At 40.4% G+C, this 23,211-nt stretch overlaps 1 protein-coding gene across 1 annotated transcript in view; it reads right to left on the bottom strand.

Annotated features, from left to right (window-relative positions):
• The window catches only part of Mitf (melanocyte inducing transcription factor), a 206,557-nt gene that overhangs the window by 74,903 nt on the left and 108,443 nt on the right, over positions 1-23,211 (bottom strand). The window contains exon 2 of the mRNA XM_029535287.1: positions 1,766-2,015. Coding sequence (XP_029391147.1) covers positions 1,766-2,015 — 250 coding nt within the window. The remainder of the gene's footprint in view (positions 1-1,765; positions 2,016-23,211) is intronic.

Raw genomic sequence — 23,211 nt, 5'->3', positions numbered from 1 at the left:
AGTTGTGGAGAGACTGTCATTCAATCCAGTGTTACCAAAATAAGCAGAGTATAAGAAAATACATAAAGTATTCAAATGTTTAATATGGATATTAATTGTAATAAGGCTAGAAATTAACACTCTAAACATTCAGAAATTATAAAAATTTTTGTATAATATTGAAATGATGTTTCTACAAATTCATTTTGTGATAAATTCTCCACCACCCCGTGTAATTACTCTTACAGGAAAATCCATTTCAAGTAAATACACCTCAATACAATTAAGCATAACCTTCAAATTGAATGTAAACCACTCTACTCAAATCCCTGTCACTGTCTTTTGCTTTTTTAGTTAACAAAATTAAGATTATGGTTTATGAAACAGATATTCTTCTCTGCAACTTGTCATTATAAAAGTCACAGTGTTTAAATAAAGTATAAACAAAATGACCATGGCTCTTGCAAACAGAAAACAATAATTAAATCTGTTACAACTTAAATAGGGACAATTGGCTCTACTCAAGCAGAACAGAGAGATTTCATGTAGAGTTTATTCTACAGCCAAAAGTTGTTTTTACTTGACAGGGGATGGCAGAAGAATAAAAGAGTCATAATTGTGGAGATATTCAGAATTTTGGTCATATTAAAGTAAAACTTTATGCTGAACCAGTTGGGCCACTTTGCTTTAGCAAAATTTCAACTGGTTTCTCTATCAAAGAGTTCTACAATAGGGTCATTAAATTTTAAAATCTTTGTAAATAACTATGTGCTGCTTTAAAGTTGGTTTTTAAAGAATTCCTTTCCTCTTGGAAAAGACCACAGACAGATCCTGAGTGCTGCACACTGCTTCTCTTCACTTTAATAATAAACTTTAAGTGGGGAAGATGGAGGCTTTTTTTTTTTTTTTTTCACACAAGGGTAAAAGCAAAGACCAACAATGAATTTGCAGCATGCAGAGCTCACATTGCTTAATGAACAGGAACACTTGGCTCTTCAGAATGGATCAATTAGGTGAATGGGTAAAAAGTAAATATAACATATGGAAGTTTCCCTACCTCTAGTCTTTTTTGAACCAGTCATATTTACAAATTGAAATGTTTATGAAACATGGCAACTCCCCATGTGGCATGTAGACAATGTAGGAGATAGCGCTCTATGCTTTGACCTGCTACAACTTCCTCTGGTAATTAGGAAGCTATGTGTCTCTGCTAGAGGGATGTTAACAAGCTCCCGCAGTCTTCACCCTAGCAAGAAATCAAAGAGACCCAAAGCAGACAGCTCGCTTCAGGAAAGGGATTATGAAGTCTGGTTATTAAGGCACAGACAGAATGCTTGACCACAGTTCTCTTTCTGAAGACACTTTCTAAAACAATTAGCTTCTAGGGCCAGCAGGACTTGCTAACTGAAGAGCAAAGTTAAAGTGTGGCCTGGAATGCATTTATGAAGACATACACATAAGTTTCTAGAAGAGGACTCTTTCAGGTAACTCTGAAACCATTTCCAAAAGAACGAAAGAGAAATGTGCTTTGTTACAACAAACATCAGATCCCATTGGGATTGGTCATGAAAATGTTGACTGTTTCCACTACTCACAGGCTGCCATAATATTTACAGTTAGTTTAAATACTTCTTTTAAAATACAAAGCCTTATAGGAACCACTGGAAGTGATGCTTATAAATAAGACTAATAGCAATGCAAGTAAAGACACAGTCCATTGAATATGACACCTAGGGTGTGGAGAAGGGAAAGGCTAGGTCCAAACACAAGGGCAACACTCACATACCTTAAGGACTTCCATCGGCACCTGGGTGGCAGAGGGAAGGGTGGTGGGCACGCTGACGTTTATGGCTGGTGTCTGACTCACGGCCACTCTCTGTTGCATGAACTGGGCTGCCTGCAGCTTCTGCTGCTGCTCCCTGCGCTCCTGCTCCTGCATCTGCTCACGCATGAGTTGCTGGCGTAGCAAGATGCGTGATGTCATAGTGGAGGAGCTTAACGGAGGCTTGGAGGCCCCAGAATGCTCTGCAGAACTGCTGTGGGGAAACCAGAAGGCACACAGCATTTAGTATCCTGATGAGACCCATCGCCTGCATCGCGGGGTATCCTAAATGCCACCAAACTAGGAGGTGAGTCTGCACAGATATAATCAAGGCACGGCATGGCACTCCATGTAATTGAAAATCAAGAGGTGACAGGATTCAAGTCATTAGGAGTAAAATTAAAATAACTCAGGCTGATTGCATCTGGGGTTTTTATCAAATCACTTATTTCTTTTTGATACTTTATGCCACACACAGTTAATCACCACTGAATATAATGCCGATATAACCAACAAATAGGAACCACTGGTCTCAATGGCAAGCAACTCTCCACAGGTAAAAACAAATTACTTGATTTGCTTTTGTTTTTGTTTTTGTTTTTAATAGCTCAGTCTAAACAACCAATGACTCTTACATGTTGTCTAAATTGAAGATGTCTAATATAGTTCCTAGTAAAGAAACACTGTTACTGGAAAGGTTTGGAAGAAAAGAGATGACCCAAATCATTAACAAAAGAAGCATATGGACCAGATGTGGACACGGCATCCTCCCCTTGTCCAAAGACAAGGGGACAGAAGAGAAGCTGAAGTGACAGCCCAACTCTTCCTCCTGGTTTTCTTTGTGTGTCTTTCCTTTCGACTTTTCTGGGCATGCCCATGGCATCAGGGTTCTGTCTACTCCTCATCAGATCTACCTCTAAAGGCCAGGGACTCACTCTGTTCACCATTAGCTAACAGGCTTACGTGGCAGTCAGTAGTTAAGAATAAAAAACTTCCTGTTTTTCCTAGGTATGGCTTTAGGTTGCTTATCCTGCCAACTCTGTGCTATGGACAAATAATAAACCTCTTTCTGCCTAGGTTTTCATACCTGGAAAAAATGTATACAGCTTTTTATCCACTTATAAAAGTGGTGGCATGTTCTTTAAATATCTGCTGCACCACTCATCGAAAGCCTTCCCTCCTAAGGACTGATGCTGTGAAGTTTAAATAAAGCAGTGCTTATAACCCCCATGTATAGTGAGCATCACCCTAATATATGCTTATGCTTGCTTTTATTGCTATCCAGTATGGGAAGCAAACTTAATTATAATTATTCAGATTTTTGTGCAAGCTTATGATAAAAGATTTTAGCTTCTGGGAACAGGAAAAAAAAAAGAACATTTGAGTCTATCAGACTTCGGGGGAGACATCAGAACTTATCCTCCTTCTTGATTGCAAACCCCAGTACAGTGTTTACCTTCCTACCAAAGACAGAAGTCCTGAGGTCCCTGGCCATCTCTGCACTCAGCCTAAGGACAAAAACACTTCACAAATGACCGGATGTGCTACAGGATAAAGGTCTGTGTCACACTCTTGTGTCATCCCCAAGAGATTCTAGAAGTCTATTTATTTTCCATATAGAAAACTGGCTCAGTAAATTATAATAAATCACAAAATTTAATACCATGTATCTACTAAAATCCCATAAAAATAAAATTGTTGAGATGAATAAAACTATAGAATAAAATAATTTTTTAATCAAGGTGGAAATATCTATGTAGTGTCCAATTTTTTAGAAACACATTCTTGACAGGAAACACATAATTAAAATTCATTATTATTATTATGCTCTAATAAAATTATATCCAAAGGCTAAAAATAAGTTATTTATTTTGTTTCAGAAAGTTCCTTGACATGTAGTTGTCCAAGAAAAACAAAAGTGAAAAATTTACATAGACAAAGGCTTTTAAAGATTTAAAAATATCCTAAATCACCTATTTTTAAAAATAGGACCATAGTTAATTAATAAAATATGAACTCATTAACACATTATATTATTTCCTTGAAAATGCAAAATGAACAACAAAGTAGCATACACGCAGTAAGTATAAATCATAAAGTCAGATTCCAAAGTGGATTTACAGGCTGATTGGGGCTTATAAGCTCAGCATGTATGTGTAAATCCACAAAGCACCTAGCAGGGGATGTATGGGGCAAGCACACTTGCCTGAGTGGGGATGAACTTAGGAAAACCAATTTTCTTTCAGCTTTTCTTCTGTAAGCTATAATAATGCCAAAGTCTTTTTTCAGTGGCAATATATACACTAGACACTAACTAAAGAAAATGACAGGTGATCATCCTCACCACTAGGCTATAAGAAAGGAGACTAGAGCTATCAGACAATACTTTAACTATAGGAAGAGACCACAGCACCCCTGAGTGTCTTCAGTAGCCCCCAAACCTAAAACATCTTCTTCTGTTTTCCCCAGCATTCCCTACAGACATACAGGGAACACTGAACAAGCAGCATATACACTTTGCTTATTATCTAAACATTGTAGACTCATTCACACAACCAAAATGTTCCCTAGCCATTGCCCTGTTAACCTAAAACCACCGATCCACTAGCACAGAATCTGCTAAAATGAGCATCTAAAGAAAACGTATTTCCCATTTTAGAGTATGTCTTCAAAGCTTAAACGTACTTTCCTAAACCAAGAAAGATTGGAGGTGGCTATTTAAAAATAAACAAGCGGTCTTACTATTCAGAGCCTGTCAGGTCCCAACATTCTCAGAGAGAATGATCCTTTTGATAAAAACAAGAGCAAACCTTTGTGCGGGAGCGAAAGGAGCTGTGGCATAATCGTGCTAATTAAGTGCACAAGACGAGTCACTGGCTGCAATACCAGGGGGAAAATCCTTTCAATTAATAGTAAAGCATCCTGGAGACAAATTAAAGTGACTAGTTAGCAAGCTCACTAAGGCTTCATGCTTTAACCACAATAACAACATCATTTAAAGTATCTTCTATAATAGTCTTATCAGGAAAAAATAATGCTGACCTATACAATAGAACGGTACACATACAGGGAAACCACATAAAAGAAACAGTAGCAAGCATGTTTCATATGTATATAAACAGAACAAAGCTCAGCTAATTGACAGCTGAATAAAGGTTTCTAAAGGGGGTAGTGCAACAGAACTATGTGTGCACACACGCAAATGCTTCCCCACCCCCACCCCCAGGCTATTTCCATATTGTGAGACATGACTACCAGATTCTCAGCCTGGCTCACCATCTTTTGAGTGTCCACTTCTCTTAGAAGTAACTGAATCTGTAAGTATCTCCTCATAGACAAAGACAAACACAACTAGATTTTACTCCACTTGCAAGAAAGTGCCAGTTTGTGAAAGGCTGTACAAGAGTTAGTAAAGAATAGAAGTTCATGCAAGGGGTATTCCAAGGGGCCAGACGATTGCTTTTAAAAATGAGGACTCACTGACAATGCCACTAATGACATACATGGAGAGATGTCCAGTGTGTCTAATTTTAATTGCTGGCTGAGCTCATCCGGACCCATGAACCTGAGCTCTAGCTAGTTAATCCTAATTCTGTGAGTATGATTCCTTTTAACCTGATTATGTGAAGTTCATTGATTCAAAAAATAGCTGTTGCTAGGTGCTGGGGACACCTAGCTCCCAACCCCATGGTAAAAGCCCTGGCCAGATTAATTCTTCCCAGATGCCTCATGATGTCAATTACCTAGACCGCTAGCTTCTGATCAAGCGCTACATGGAAAGGTGTACCCCTCTCCCTTAGAAAGATAAAGCCACAGGCATGGCCACAAGTGTGCTGACACCTCCCTGACCCTGGAGCTGAACACATTCCCTGAGTGTGGGGCTTGCTCCATACTAGTCGAGGAGGAGGGCCACAAAGTGGACTCGAGTTTTCCTTCAGCCACTGCTGAGGAATGTGCACTTCAGTGAGCCAATCAGCCTCCCTGAGTGTTCCCCAAAACTACCTCTAGACACTGTGGGGACAGAGTGAGTAAATGTTAAATTGTTCAACACAGCAGCTGGAATACAGTATATGGGGAAGGTGCAGACCCTCTGTGTGGCCTCAGTTCCCACCCCTTTTGGTGAATTTACATTTTTAGGTTTCAAAGCCTCCTTCTCTATGATGGTAAAGGGCTACTGGACAGAGTTCTGTCTTACTGGGCATATTCCTAAATCCAAATAGTTTATTCCATTAGCTTTATTGACCACTTAAAAATATCAGTAACTTGCAGGGCAGTGGTGGCACACGCCTTTAATCCCAGCACTTGGGAGGCAGAGGCAGGTGGATTTCTGAGTTCAAGGCCAGTCTGGTCTACAGAGTGAGTTCCAGGACAGCCATCATAGCTTCACAGAGAAACCCTGTATCAGTAACTCTATCAGGTCCCCAGCATCTGGCCAGCATCACCTGCCAATCCCTTACCTGACAGTGATGCCAGGACCTCATTGTAAGACCATATAAGTCCATCTCTAGGAGTAAAACCATGAAATGGAACATGCCAGTGATCATAATTTGGTGTCAAATATTGAGGGTTTTCTTCTCCCTTTTAAACAATTTTTAGTCAATAATTGAAATTTTTCTAATGGCATGCTACTATTAGACATTTGAGACAATCTGGAGTCCAAACTGGCTTTAGAGATTTGTGCTTTCCATTTGCACACAAGGAAGAAAACTTTACAAATTAAGAACCCTCAGCCATATAGAATTCAAAATTGACATTGTTACTTAACCAGTACCATGAACCCAGTTGGTAGGTAGAGAGTAGAGATAGCTTTCAATACTCTCTATATTCTCTAAGTTGGACCACAAGATATCAGGCAACAGTAACCTCAAAAACAACTAGATTGAAAGTCAGCAGGACCCTTAATTCAGCTTACAGTTCATCACATTCTCAAAAGAGTACACATAGTATGATGCCCTTGGAATTCAAGGAAAACGAGTAGAATATTCCATTATATACATGGATCTCATTTTTACTTTCTATTTGTATAACAGCTCATTTAGTACATTATTACAGCATAGTCATGTAATTGATAACATATGGCAATGCTGACAAGATTTACTTTAAACAAACTGATGAGGAGGGATAAGAACAATCTTCAGAGACCTTTACAATTAACACAGAGATGATGCTGTTTCAGGCACTTCAACACCAGACTGCATTGAGGTTGGGACCTTCACTGCTTCACAAGTACTTCTCACTTCTGTGACTGCCAGTCTCTTGTTAACAAGACACCACACACCCAGCCTGCCCTCCCAAGCAATTCCCACTTAATCTTCTATTCAAATTTATTCTTTATCCCTTCATAAAACTATATTCTATTTCCCCTTCTTTGGAAGATTCCCCCATCCCTGATATCTTACTATCTACCTAATCTCTGTGGATGCTCTGAATGATACACAATTTAAAGTGTAAATGCTAACATCTACAAGTAAGAGGAAACACAATGTTTGTCTTTTGGGTGCTGGGTAACCTCACTCAGGGTGATTGCTCTATCCACTTGTGTGAATTTTATAATTTCATTTACTTGAAAGTACCAGGACTGGGCTACACCTTTTTGAGTCATTGGCCAAAGGAGTCCCACAGATGCCTCCCCCAACCAACACTATAGGCTATTGCCAATCTGATCAGTTACACTTCACAACCTGACAGTAAGATCCTATTGCCAAAGCAGCATATATTCGTGTCATCAAGTATGGGGAGGTTGAGCTAGTGATAAGCTGGAAGTCTTACCCTTACTGAGTAGCATTAGTAGTACAGGGCAGTGCTGTATATACTACCAGAGAAGACAAATAATCATCACTCTCAATCAGCTAAAAACCCTGTGAGCTAGAGCAGAGAGCTGTCTATAAAGCAGACCACTGGAACAAGAGTGTGCCATGTTATCAGAGTAGCCAGCCACTTTTAAAATTGGATTTAAGGCCTATTTCATGAGATAAAACTCCTATATGACACTACTGAGTGGAGGCCAAAGGTGTTAGATATCTTTAGACAGAGTTAGAGATGATTGTGAGCTACCTGACTTGTATTCTAGAAACTCAGGTCTTCTGCAAGAACAGTCTTAACCTTGAAGTCATCTCTCAGTCCCACATTCGTCAATTCTTGCTCACTCTGTCCCATGTGGACACCCACACCTAGCTATGAGCAAGAACTTTTAAACCAGGCAGTGATGGTGCATACCTTTAATCCCAGCTCTTAGGAGGCAGAGACAGGAGGACCTCTGTGAGTTTGAGGCCAATGTGGCCTACAGAACGAGTTCTAGACTAGCCAAGGCTACACAAAGAGACTCTTTCTTGAAGAAAAGAACAAAAACAAAAAACTTTTTAAAGGCATAAAGTTATTCTATAGCTACTGACACAACTCCCCAGTCTAGACAACATTGTACTAGCTTAACATATATTTAAAAGCTTCAGGTTACAATAGTTTAATAATCACTGCATGCTTAGAATATATCTGCCAAGACCCAAAGTTTTTAACACCAGATTGAAACCGAGATGGGCACATTATCAAAAAGGATTGGTGAATGGGTGTACCTGATGCAGTAGAGAGGCAACCATGCAGGCAGCCATCAAGGCTTACTGTGCCCACCCATTAAGTATGGCCCACTCAGCATCCTGTGCCACCAATTTCACCTTGCAAAGCCAACATCCCTTACTTTCAGCTCATGGATGCACAAGGCAGGCTTAACTAATCAGCCTATCTGTCCTCGGTCAACAGGGTCAGAAAGGAGCCTACACTGGTGCAGTGGGTTCCATTTCTGACTACAACTATAGTGGTAAGGTAACTCTCCTTGACAACCAGAAATCTGGCAGGAAGTGAACAATGAGTTTCGAGCATCTATCTCAGACTAGAAACAAGAATGTGAAGTATAAAACAGTACCAAGGGCTGCAGGAACCAAAGCACAAAAGGGAGAGCACTGTGTCCAGACAGCACTTTAAGGGATCAAGCCATCCCTGAAGTCTGTGTGACTCTGGACTACCCCTAAACATTGGTTCAGAAAGGCCGGTCCATGTCTACTCTATCAAGTTTGTTTGATATGTCTTAGAATTTCACAACTGGGAAATAAGAATACCACATACCAAAACTTAACCAGATTCAAATCTATACAATAACTCACTGTTCATCTGTCCAGTTAGAATAGGCACTCAGAATAGAAGCTGTGAAGCTTCACATTAAGTTTTACAGCTTTAGTATAGAAAATATATTATGCACTTGTCTACTATCAAAATCAGAAACTCTATGACAGGTTTAGAACTAGAAAAAAATGGAATATTACTCAGTTCAAACAATAAACAAACAAAACAAAACAAACCTGAAGTATGTAGGGGGAAAATATCAATGAACTTAGTGTGTGTGTGTGTGTGTGTGTGTGTGTGTGTGTATCTGTGCACTGTGCGAGATCACACAATCTCAGGAAATAGGCTGCATATTCTTTCTTATATATGATATCTAGTCAATATTTATTTGCAAACAAATGAAAATGTGAATAGTGTACAGTCTGGTGTACAAGAAATCTTAGCAGCTCTTTAAAAGGAAAATCAACATTTAGCCCAAGACCATTCACATGATGTGGTGCTTTAAGGGGACATGGGTGCTACCAATTCTATAAAATTTACATTTACATGCACATAATAAGAAACCTTGAGAGCAGAACCAACTATACACATGAAATCCATTCATGTACCCCTTACACATATAGACTAGAGGTCATCTTATATAATAGTTTTATATAGCTAAGCCTATTTTTGATGGCAACTTGTCTTAAGAGGTCAAGTGTGAATTTTTCCTTATGACATAATAGTATTAAAAAAACTTTGGATTTCAGAGCACTGCAGATTTTCAACCTGTCCTTCCTTCTACTGATTTTAGCTAGTCAAACTGCTACCAGTCTTGCCCAGCTTTCCATGAACTATGATGGCTACATGCCTAAAGCTGGCCAATGATGCTTAAGAAGGAATGTCAGATGGTGGCTCCAGGAACTGAATAGACACTTGCCCTTGAAACATATGCCATGGTGTCTCTTGTCATGTGGCTGTACTGGCTGGAGTTCTGGGAGTCATTGTGAGCCATGAGGATGAGCAGGACTTAAAAGTCTAGTGATGTTTGACCCTTTAGCCCTGCGGAAGTTGGTTCCATTGACAGCAGAGATAATCACATATCTCTCTCTCTCTCTCTCTCTCTCTCTCTCTCTCTCTCTCTCTCTCTCTCTCTTTCATCACTGTACACTTTCCGGCACACAGACAAATGTTTGTTTAATGAGTAAATTTGGTATCTTTCTTCTAACAAACACTCCACCTCATGGAATCATCGATACCAGAACCTCAGTTGTAGGAGAGCTTTGGTCAAAGGATAGACATGCTTGAGTCTTCCATCTAGTGACCAAGAACTTTGAGTCCTAGGAATCACCAATATTTCTTTCCTTTACAGAAGAATTTCTCTCCATTTCAAGTTAGAGATTGTCCCTAACATCAATGAATCTGTGCAATGACTTCCTCCTCCCCTGGACAGGTGCCACATAGTCAGCCATAATTAGACTTAGGGAAATATGTCTGACAAAAAAAATGCAGTATTCAGAGGAACCACAACCCATTAAAAGCTCACCACTGTTAGTTATTGGTAATTCAGAGAAAGAAGCTGGGAGTGACTCACTCAGCATAAAACCAGAGGAATAAACCAGGTTACTTGTCATTTCCAGTGACAATATAGCAAATAAGACAGATATGAGAACAAGCTCTAGTTCCCGCATGCTTGGAGTCCAGTTCTAGCTCTGTCACATGTTAGCTGTAAGACCTCAGTGGGGTTAGAACTACTGAAAGCTTAGTTCCTCCATATGCAAGATGGCAATGGAAGAAGGCTTTCTGACATGCAGTAACTTGGAAATTGCCTTAAGATAGTTAAGTGCCAAGTGCTAAGATCAGGGCCCACAGATAATCTGGACAGTGCATAAAAGTCATGGCAAATTATTTTACATCATATGTGTAGGCACATGCATGTGCGTATGTGTGCGTGATATAGGTGTATGATTTGTACATGTTTCTGCATTGGAGGATAGGCACGTGAGTGTCATAGCATTAGAGTCGGGGTCAGAGACCAACTATGGGTACCAGTGCTTACTTCCCATCTTGCTCGTAACAGGGTTTCTTGTTCTCTTTTGGACAGGACAGGCTAGCTGACCCATAAGCTCCACTTCCCATGTCACCATAGCAACTTTGAGATTACAGAGTCATGCCACCAAGTCTGGCTTTACATGGGTGGGAGGGTCCTGAACACAACTCCATCCCATGTGCTGCAAGGGCTCTACCAACTTAGCCATCTCCCCAGCCCAACACTACTTTAATCCCAGAGAAACACATTTGCTGAACATCTCAATTCCCCCCCATATAGTGAAAGCTCTTGGGTTATTTTCAAGACAGACAAGAGTCTAGAAATGTTCTTTTCTGCTTTGGTGCTCACTGGCTTTCCTGGAAGGAAATACACAATTAATTCCCAGGCAGGGGAAAAAGTTAATGGCAAACAGCTCAGTGCATAAGTGTTGTCCAAGACTTTTGCTAGAAGTTTCATTCAAAAAGTTTGGAGGGATGCATACTCCTGTGACAAATATTATAGTTACCTAGGGAAATATTTAAACTTAAGGGTTAATTTGGGGACACATTCCAGTCTGTCCTAATGCTGCACCTTCAAGGCACGTTTGATGGGGTGTCATCCCTCAGCTTGCTTAAAAAGAGCTAAAAACATTTGCAGGTTGTAGGTACATTCCGGCAGGACATGATTCACAAGGAGCGGCACCGTCTTCCCAACTATTATCTGATTAATAAGGCGGAGATTTATTTTTAAAATTTTCAGCATAATGATATTTCAAATGCATAATTATATGTACTTTGTTCATAAAATGCTTGATCATTTTAGAAAGATGAATAATTAGCTGTTTTAATGACACGTGGGATGAGAATGTACAAGGTATCTATAAAAGCAAACTTCTCTGCAGAAATAGAAACCATCTTCAAAATTACCCTTTACAGGACCTCTTAAAGACCCGTCAGCTGCAAATGACGGACTGTTAGCCCACACTTCAATTTATGGGAACTTCATTTTTAAGAATCAAATTCTAAAAATAGTTCTGCTACACCTAGTATTTTTCCATTCTTTTTGCTGTCTTCAAGCACACCTTCACCAGCTATGGAACAAATAGCTTCTCTGACTTAACCAGAACCCCTCTCCTGACCCAGGAACACTCAGTAAATAATTATTAAGCCCCAGAAGTGGCTTTTGCATAAGTTAATCTGCTTGAGAGCCGTTCACTTGGAGACCCAGCTTCCAGTATTGTTTCCTAATCTGAGGGAGTAATAGCGAAAGTAGAAAGTAGGTGCGGGAGGGAAGGGGTCTTATCTACTTAGTCTGTTTCCATTTGGTACTCCTGTAAAACTGCTACTTCATCTTGTTCAGTATTTCTATGACAAGGAGACTATGCTGATGTCTGAACGTTTTGCTCTTGCCTTCAAGGAAAAAAAAATTAATCTACAAAAATACAAATCGGAACATTTTATGATGCTACTGCTACTATTCCATGGTCAGAGAATTAGCCCTCACATACAAACACATAAACACACACACACACACACACACACACACACACACACACACCGGGGGGCGGGGGTAACAGTGTGTACAGCAGGGCAGTTTGGGGAAACGTGCCACAGAGCATGCATGTTCCTAAAGAAAATGCCTTTTTATTCATAACAAAACCGTGATCTATTTCATAACTATGCATCAAGCTCTGCTCTGCCCTAACCCATCTTTCAAACTCAGGATTTTTTGTTTCCTGTCATTATTAATGACCAAAACACCATTTTAAGTGAGAAGGCTCCCATTTTGATCCCTCCTCCCCAAAGGAGCTCTTGCCCCTTATCACACCCAGTCACAAGAGGTTAGAGCTGCGGCTGATTAAAGCCACAGTTTAAAGTACCCGGCAGTATTTCTAATTCGAAAGCCTTCCTTGCTCGATCAGAGAATGATCTGCTTCTATTAAGTGGTCCCAGAACGACCTCCAGAATAAAGCGTCACTTACAGATACAAGCTTTCAAAGGGGCGGGGGATGAGCATCTCAAATCTAAGCGCCTCCATCTTTCTTCCTTTAAGGTGTTCTGCAAGCCCTTGGCGAAGAGTGAAAGTCAAAGTTACTTCTGGCACCGGCTGTGTCACTAGGGGTGGCTCCTGATAAGGCCCTGGAAACTCCAATCCAAACACAGCTCCACGCTAGAATGGAGCCTGGTGTCTGTCTGCAATAGCAGACCTGCTTAATCCAGTACCTATGGCACCTGAGGGGCACAGCACTCCTCGCTCTGCACAGGGGGGACACTCATCAGGCTGGGCCAGGCCAGTAATGTACACAGCAGCCAGGCAAGCTCTGGCAATGCTGACTGGACCTTCCCCAGCTTGGGCACCAGTTCAGGCTTGCAGGGGACACATGCTTGCAGGGGACATATGTCATCAGAGAACTTGAAAGGAGAAGGAAGTCACATACTAGTGGATTTTTAACACTTAGTACACTCACAGAAGTGGGCAAGAAAGGCTATTAAGGAGAGTAATTGCCATTTTAACTAGAATGTATCAAACATCCTAGCATGAATCTCTGTCTATTTTGAAACTATTCACACAGTTTTGGTTGCAGGACACAGAGCACATTCTAAAACTAATAGGCTATTGATGTACATGACTTTTTTCACCCTTCCATCTACCCCAGAGTAGAAGGAGGGCAGTGCTGACCTCAGCATGGTGAAGTGAACACACAAGCTGTTTCTAATGGTGACAGTCTCTAGGAAACACAAATCTTTAAACCAGAAATCTATGTATTTTAGACTGCCATCTGATCAATTCTGAATACATCAGTATACAAGAAGTTAAAAAAAAAATAGGAATATGTGTTCTCAAAGAGAAAACACTTTAAAATGCAGACATGACAACATCAATATTATCAAATATTTATGCTACAGGCTCATCGCACCAGAGCTGCCTGACAGAGTTCTGAAAAGAGCCAGGTTCTCTCTGTAACAATTCAAAGGTCACAACAAAGACATCTGACACTGACTAGCTGTGTCCCCTGGGCAAGTGACTTTGCCTTTCTGGTCTCAGAGATTATCTCCAAAGTAAATGAATAGAAAAGCTTGCTGTTTCCATACACTGCAATTTTACAATGTAATAAAATTGTATTTTGTAAATGAGCCTCCAATAATAGAAAATAGTCAGGGATTTTAGCCAAAGAAACTCTATGTGTTCCTTGTTCTTCTCTCTCTCTCTCTCTCTCTCTCTCTCTCTCTCTCTCTCTCTCTCTCTCTCTCTCTCTCTTTTTGGTCTACTCTCCTGCTTGATAAATACTCACTGAATAGCTACACCAGCTCAAGTACTGTATAAATTCTTAAGATGTTATAGCCCAGTGGGAAACACATATTAAAGAATCCTATCGGTCCTTGATTACTTATACGGAAGTTACTACAAGGAGACGAAAACAGTTACATAAGGTCAGCTGGGGTTTTCCCTAGGCAAGAATCTCTGGGCTGAGGCTGGAGCTGGGGAGGGGGACGTAGAAGAGTCTTCCATTTAGTTGTGACAACACAGGTACAAGCCTGAAGGGGGAGAGTTAGCAGGAAAAGTTGTTGAATGTAAAACGAGGGACAATCATGGTATGTAGGAAACCCAAGAGGTGTCCAGACCAGACCATAACAGAACTGTCAAGGCAGTGAGAGGGGTCACTGATTTAGTCCCTGTGTGAGAATGAAACCACCAAAAGGTTGTCAATGGGGGACTGATGAGCTCAGAGTGGGATTTTATATCTGGTTGCTATTTAGAGAACCAATGAGAAGACAGGCAATATAAGCTACTACATTGTTCCCAGTAGGAGACCAATGATTACCCAGTGAAGTTAAGAAAGATGATACCAAATTAGGGAAAAGCCAAGAAAGGTGCATACAGTTTTTGGTAAAGCTAGTGGTCAGTAAATAGAAAAACAGAGAAAATTAAATTTCACCACATCCCTGGAGAATAGTTATATTCATACATAAGCCACTAGGCTCTTTCTACATTCAGGGACTTCACTGGGTACAGTAAGAAAATAACTGGGAAGCTATGCCTCTCCTCTTCTGAAGCAGTCACACACAGGTTCATTTTTGGTGTTCAAGAATCCACGTTTAGATACCACCATTTACTAATTCAGAGACTTGTGTAAATTCACTGAACTTTTTCTACCCCAGTTTCCTCACCAGTCAAAGGAGAAGGGATAATTGACTGTCTTGGTGCTGACCTAAGACAGGAGTAAGATAATGCAGCCAACATGTTCATGGTCATTGTGACCCATTAAAAAAAATCAATAGGAAAATATCCTATACAGTTCTGACTGCGGTCAGCAGTGCCTATTTTGGGTCAACGCTGACCCACCTAGAGAACCCAGGGAACAGAAAAGAGTGAGAGAAAATATCAAGAAAGAGATGCAAGACAGTAAGAAGCATGTGAAGCTCTGTGAAGGGTTGTGCTTTCAGAGGATCCAGTCAGACTCTATCCCGCTTGGATACTACCTTAAGCTATGTTAAGTTATTTCATTGTTTAAGGTCTAAAAGTGTGACTTATTAATGATTACCCACAAAACAAAGCTAGTCTCTCCCATTGGCTCTGAGACATTGACCATGAGAGCCATGGGGTCAATTCCAGGCACTTACTACAACACAACTCTAAATGTTTCCCTGGTTGGTTCAGTCAACAGCATGGTCTGACTTTTCATTTTAGTCAACCCACTGTCCCCAAAGACTCATTCCCTCTAGTTACTTCCAATTATGCCTGAATAAAATTAGTGTTTAAGGACATGTGTACAGTTCATTTATGGTATCTTAAAAAGATTTCTATAGTATTAATGCTCTCAAAGAAACTTCATGGACACAGGACTGCACCAAAGGTTGAGCTGAAGGTGTGTATGTGCCATTGTCTACATATCACCTATGCAAATATCCCCAATACAAAGACATCTCACAAGCCATCACCCTATTAATTATTTAGTAAATGTCTCGAGATGAATAGCCCATGGTTTGATGGTCAATAATTTATTGAAATGAAACCATAATGTCTTAGGGGCTGGAAAGAAGGCTCAGTAATGAAGGCGTGCTTGCTATCTGCTGAGCACATAGCTCAGTGAGTGAAACCTGGCAAGCTGGGTATGGTGATGCACACCTTTAATTCCAGAACTCAGGAGTCAGAAGTAGGTGGATCTTGTGAGTTCAAGGTCAACCTGTTCTACACGGTGAGTTCCATCCTGGCAAGCCAGGGTTACAGAGTAAGATACTGATTTTAAAAAGTATTTGCTGCCTAAGCTTGATGACCTAAGTTCAATCCCTGAAGCCACATAAAAGTCCAGATATAATGGCAGGCATCTGTATTTCTAGTACCACTATAGGAAGACGGGAAGCACAGACAGAAGTAGCTGGAAGTTCATGGACCAGCTAGTCTGGAGTTCACTGTACAGAACCAGAAATGGATCCCCAAAAGTGTCCTCTTACCTCCACATGTGTATTGTGTCACATATGTGTCTGCACACACATGCTTGTGTGCAAACACACAGAGAGACAGATACACACATGGGGGGATTAAATATAGTTGTTAATATTATTTTTTCAAAGGGTGCTTGAAACACAATCATGAGGACCAGTCTGGGTCCCAGTACCAAGCTAACAAGCCTAGTGACTTCTGGACACCTGTGACTAGAGCTCCAAGGACCCTGGAGACAGGAGGATCTCTGGGCCTTGCTGACTTTCAGCACTGATGGGAAAACAGGAGCCTCAGATTTAAGGAGAAACTTTGTCCCCAAAGGAATATACAGTGATAGAGGATAGTACCATCATTTTGTGACTTCTGCACATATGCACACACATGGGCATATACACTTACACAATACACACACAAATAAAAGTAAAACCTTATTCATATTATGTGCATGCATGTTTATGTATATGCACCCATATACATGAATGTAGATGACTGCAGATCCCAGAAGAAGGTATTGGACCCTATACCTGGAGTTGCCGGCAGTTGAGAGCCACTTGATATGAGCGCAGGAAGACAAACTTGAATCTCCTGCCAGAACAGTGCACACCCTTAATTACTGAGCCATCTTTCCCACCCCACAAATAAGCAAATTTTGTCAGCAACTTCAACGATACATTTATATAATCTGTATTCATGTCCTGAGTTTATACACATTTGTACATGCATATGAGTATACGTGCAAACACACACATGTAACATTTACTTGAAAACCATATTTAAAAAATGAGTTGAAAATATGTATGTGGAGTGGGTAAAAAAAAAAAAAAAAAACAGAATAAAATTACTGCCTACCAATTCATTTCAAATAAGAGTTATTTCTCCTTGTCCTAAATTGCAGTAAATCAACTAGAGTCATCAGAAAGCTTGGTGACCTTTCAAAAGCAGGGCCTTAGTTAAAATGGAATCTAAAATAGTCAAAGATCCACGTGACAGCTACCTTTTCCTAGGGAGCTAAACTGGGATCTTCGTGGAAGGAAAAATCCAATCACTAAAGAGATGAGATAAGAGTCTTCAGTTGCTAACCTGTCTAAACTGTATCTCAAGAAAAGCAAAGTTATGCCTGTATCAAAGCTCGGGACTCTTATTTTATTGGGAGATTAAATGATCACTATCCCCAAAGAACACCTCTTTCTCCTGAAAGTCATTGCTTGTTTTAATGAACTCCCCAGCCTGACAAGAGCATCTAAGTGTTTACTGTGTGCCATAAGCTATAGGGACCCAACCCATGACTACCTATTGCACACAGTGTAGGACTTATCTGGTTCATCTACAAACACTGAGTTGTTACCCCAGCCAATGGCTCTCAAATCAGTGTCTGTATCAACAGAACTCATGGCACTTTCTACTTTCATCATACCCTTAAGTAGTTATAAAAAAAAAAAAAATCCTAAAAATGCCAGTGTCAAGAATCCTTTCCAAAGCAAATAAATCAATGAGATTCTTCAAAGGTCTGCCTTAAATCTCTATTTGCAGATTGTCATCCTTAGAGTTCAACACTGGGACCGTTGATGTGTAATATACTATAGATAGAGGTTGTAGAGGTAGCTCAGCAGTCAAGAGCACTCACTGGCAGCTCTTCCAAAGGACCCAGGTTTGATTCTCAGCACCAACAGAGTGAGTCACATCCATCTGTAACTCTAGCCCCAGGGGATCTGACGCCCTCCTCTGGCCTCTATGGGTACCAGGCATTCAAGTGGTGCCTGAACATACATGTAAGCAAGACACCCATCCAGACCAAATTTAAAAAATTAAATAAATACAATGTAGATGTAGTCCTGTATAATACATTCTGTATGTCATCTCTACAGAAGGCAGGGAAATACTGAAGAACATAAGCTCTCTTTAACTGCTGAATAAAACTTGCTTGTGCCTTTTAACTCTGTAAAGTATCCACTACAAATTCCCATAGCATGTTTTGAATATTGACGAAATCCTTAGGTCATCCAAGAATATGGTAACAAAACTCAAAAAGCACCTTCAATAGTCATCAAAGCATCTCTGTTGCCCCAACACCATCAAGTTTGTATGCTGGGAAATCCTTCCCATGGGCCCTCCACCTAGAACATCTACTGATTCACACATTGTGTCATTGTACAAGACTGAGATGAAGACTGGAGACACTCTGTTCTCCATGGCTGACACAAACCACTCTATCAAAGGGACATGTGGAAGAGGAATGCCCAGAACACTCCATACTCCCCGCCCCCTTCTTAGTACTCCACCCAGGTTGGTTCCTTCCCTCTTGGATATGAAATCCGTTCTTGTTTTGTTTTGTTTTGTTTTATTGAGACAGTGTCTCTCTACACAGTCCTGGTTATCCTGGAACTTACAGAGATCTGACCCACCTGTGCCTCCAGAGCCCTGGGATTAAAGTTTCTGTAGGTCTCTCTCCCTCTGGCAAGTCTTCACTGACCATTCTTCCTAAGGCAGAAACACCCACTTCTGGGTTAGATTGTCTCAGCAAATGGTGCTGACTTCTTTCTTTGATAACACTTGGTCAAAATTGTAATTGTTTTAGCAGGCAGAATCCTTTATGTTTATTTTATTCATATGTATTTATACTTATCTATTTTACTCTCAGTACCTGCCAAATAACAAGTGCTGGATAAATCTTTTCTAGACTGATTGGAAGAAGACTGGACAAATGGCTGACTCAAGTGAAAACCAATAAGCAGAGATGTATTAAGTATGATCTGATGAAGGCATTTGGCTAATTAGAAAGGAATGCAGTGCTGTTAGCGGGACACACAGTGTATATGCTTGTATAGATGCTTTAAAGGGGCACAGCACAGCTTCCTTTTGTAGATGACAGACTGGAGAATGTTTCAGGAGCTGGAACTGCAGTTCTACTGAAAGTGTCCCAGCATGACTAGAGGAAATTTTTAATGACTACCTCTCTGCAGAAATCACTGATCAGTAGCACTCCATCACGTTTATCTCTCCCTATCTTGTTTCTATTTCTTTCTCCATCCAAGAGCAGACCTTGCTGCCTCAATGATATAACAACCTCCGCTGGAAGACAGCTAGCTCTCTGTCCCTGACACCCAGAGAAGCCCTTCAAGGCTGAGAAGATGAACCAGAGAGAATCAGGTTACTGCAGGTAAATCTGATGTACGTATATCCCAACATTATTAAGAAATTGGGTAGAGGATGCTTATGCAAACAGCTAGAGGAAAAAAAAACTAATGTTTATAAAAACATCTGTCCTAAGCATTAAAAGGCAATGCACATACAGGGGTCTCACAGTGTGTCTGTAGGGAAGTTTTAAGTAGGTAATGAAGGGATAAATATTTAAAATATTAATTTGGCTCTTTTCTTTAGTAATCAATATAGCAGATTAATTCCCTAGCTCCAATGCTCTCCATTTGTCTCTTAGGGTTCACTTCAAAAGAAGTCCCTGTCCAGTCTTCGAAGGTGGTGACGGGCCGTCTGCTATTAGTAGGTGGCCACAGGTATCTGTAACTAGCACATCACAACCTGTATAAGCCGAGAGGTGAGACAACAGGAAGTTGGGGGCCCTGGAGTGATTGTGCTATTTAGATAATATGAGAAATTTGATAAAACGTCATTCGCTTTCCTTATGGGGTAAGTAGAAGCAGGAAGCTGCTGTGGAGGGGTCAGCAATTCACTGTATGACTTTACAGTACAGTCTTAGAATGGTGAACCTTATAATATGGCTCTTTCCTTTGACTATTGACTCACTAAAAAGAAAAACCATGGGCTTCTCTTTTACTGTTAGCAGCCTTAGCAGCTTTAAAGAAATGATTAAAAAAAATTAAAAAAAACAAAACAAAACAAAAAAACAAAAACAAAAGGTCTGCCTATAATCCCAGCACTGGAGGGTGGGGCAGGAAGATCATGAGTTTGAGACAATGAGGAGACTGAGGAAAGGGATGACGTGTGTGTGTGTGTGTGTGTGTGTGTGATCAGTGAAAGGAGAGAAAACAGGGAGAAAAAAGAACACAGAATGCCTCTGGCCACCCTTTAAGGGCAGTGGGGCTAACATGGGAGGAGTCTCCATCAATACCATCTAGCACAGCAGTTCCTTCTAAGCAAGAGCGCAGATACTGCAGGGTCTTCAAGGACCCTAATATTCAGCTATCAAAGGTGGCTTCACAAGCTGCCCTGGCTGTGGTCTTGGTTGCTGAGGAAAATAAACACCTTCCTCTGTCCCCCTCTCTCCGTGACACGCCAGGACATCAGCAGCATAAATGCTGCTAAGTGCTATATAATCCACAAGAGACTCTGGAAAGAGATGGAGAGAAAGAGGAAGCTAGCTAGGCCAGTTAGGGTTTCTGGTCTATGCATTACAAGCTGCATGCCAAATAATGGTCCTTCTATCAGCTAACGCTTCAATAGATTGAAGGTGGTATGGTAAGACCACAGTGGAGCAGCAGCAGGGACATGAAATACCAGGGCACAATACATTCCTCGGGGGTCTGTGGTGATGCTGCGTGTGAACTGACCTCCAGCCTTGTAAGATGTATAGAAGCATAACATACACCAATGGGAGTAACACTTCAGGGGCAGTAACACAAGGGAGTCCATTACTGATTTGGGTGTTCCTTTCCATTTGATATAAAGCAGTGCGCTATGAAATTTTAGCAGCAGCCTTGTCAGTTTCATGTTGGCGGTGTTTCTTTACTGAATCAGAAGGCCGTGTGAAATGCCTGACCCATGCCATCCAAATCATGTAATATCACCTACACTACTCTGGCATTGATAAAACCACCACTGTTCACTGTTCAAAATCATATCCATGTGCCAAGAGTTGAGCAGTGAGTAGAAAGGGACTGGGTCTCACAGATCATGATGCTACATTAGATGATGACTGGAGGCCACTAAATTGCAAAAGCACCAGTTGTTAAAAGATGTGTGGTCAGGAACTAAGGCCGTGGTTTCAACCATAAGCAACAAATCTCTTAGCAGCCCACTGTCTTATAAACACATTAGTAGCTGTCTCTCAGCTGGACTCAAATTCAGCATCATTAAGCATAGAATATACTTACTCAGTGTGGACCCAGAGCATGCCTGCCCCCAGCATGGCTTTCCTTGCAAATCATTTAATTCCTGGAGATACATGTCACACTGAGATGAGAAAAGTACTTAGCAGGGGCCTGAAAAATACCATCCACTCAATGCTGCCTGAGGAACAGGAGCTCAAAATGCAAAGCTCCTGTTAGACTAAGGAAGAACTTTGAATTCTAGAACAAAGAAAAATCATTATTCAGAGACAAAAGTTAAGATGTTTCTTAAACCTAATATTTGAAATGACTATTATAAAGTATTTGTAAGTCCAAGAAAGGGCCAGTGAGGACAGAGAGAGAGCTGAGTAGTTAGGAACACCCAATGCTCTTGCAAAGGGGCCACTCTTAGGTCCTTAGTACACACTTGGAAGCTTACAACCATCTGTAACTCTGCTTTTGAACCCTTTCCTAGGTGCCGTGGGCATCAAGGACAATTTAGAGCAAATACACATGTGTATGCAAAACCTTTATACACATAAAAATAAAATAAAAATAAAGGACTAGATGTATGTGTGATTCAATAATCCTAGTGGATAAGAGAGCCCCATGACAGTGGTAACTTCTGCTACCATTTAAGTAGCTGTCTTTTCAGTGGCTGTCTCAGCTGCAAACTAGATTCTAGCAGAAGCCTTCTGCTCTAGTTCTGTGTGTCAGCTATGTTTATAATTTACATTTTTATTATATGGACATAAAACTGGGAATCAAGTGGGAAATCTTGTCTTAAATAGCAAAATTAATATGATTCAAAACAGGTCAAAACACCACTCTGGACTGCATTTGGTAGATCACCTTACTCCGAATTATGTGTTAATAGTCAAATTTCCCACCTACATGAAGCAGCTCAAATGCTCTCTCTCACTCCTACACTAATGACATCTGCTTCAGTTATGCTGAGCAAACAGGATTTAAATTGGGGGAAATAATATTTGCACAGAAATCCTTCCTGTCTGTTGATTAAATCCAATCATTCATAATAAACTGGATACATATTAGCTTTCTGTACCTAATTCACACTCTAGGGGGCCCTGCTATAATCAAGCCATATATTTATGTTGATAGTAAAAGTTATAATTTTAAACAGTAGTACTATGAAAAGTCAGAAAGGAAAAATGCATCTTTGTTATAAATATTAAACCTTATGCTCTTTATCTAGTGCCTAGCAAAGCTGTCCATCTCTCCATGAATAGTTATTAGACACTGATAATTTTCATATACTACAGACCAAGCCAAAGATGTGGAAATAATAATTATATTAATCTAAGTTTATCTGGCCTCCAATATTAAAACAATGATTTACATTTAAATAATAATAGCAAATTCATGAATAAGAGGTAGAAAGATAAAAATATTCTTATCAAAACTCATAGGCCCAACAAATACTTAAGCACCTGCTACAGCTTAGGTTCTAGTTGATTTGCCTGGTATATGCCAGAATTATGCCATGGACATTAGAGTCTTAACAGCAATGTTTAGTGTTAATACTAATCATTTATTGGTTTAAAGAGATAGCTTGGGAACTGCACAGTCTATAATTGTCACTACCTACAATGATATTGATATTAACAAAGAGTTCAGCTTCCTAATACTGGGTCTGGTTATCATTTCTTGCAGTGTTATTAGGAAATTGAGGAAACTAGGGGGAGAGGGTGGGTAAGTAAGATTATATCTCTGTCTCATCTTAAAGATAAGCAGGAGGAGAGGCAGAGATGTGGAGAATCCTTCAGCATACTGCCATACTGTACCTCACATTTGCAGACCACACC

Source organism: Mus pahari, chromosome 2 (genome assembly GCF_900095145.1).
Source record: "Mus pahari chromosome 2, PAHARI_EIJ_v1.1, whole genome shotgun sequence".
Taxonomy (NCBI): Eukaryota; Metazoa; Chordata; class Mammalia; order Rodentia; family Muridae; genus Mus; species Mus pahari.
Note: the sequence above shows the minus strand (reverse complement) of the source record. Positions and strands in the feature narration are given on the sequence as shown.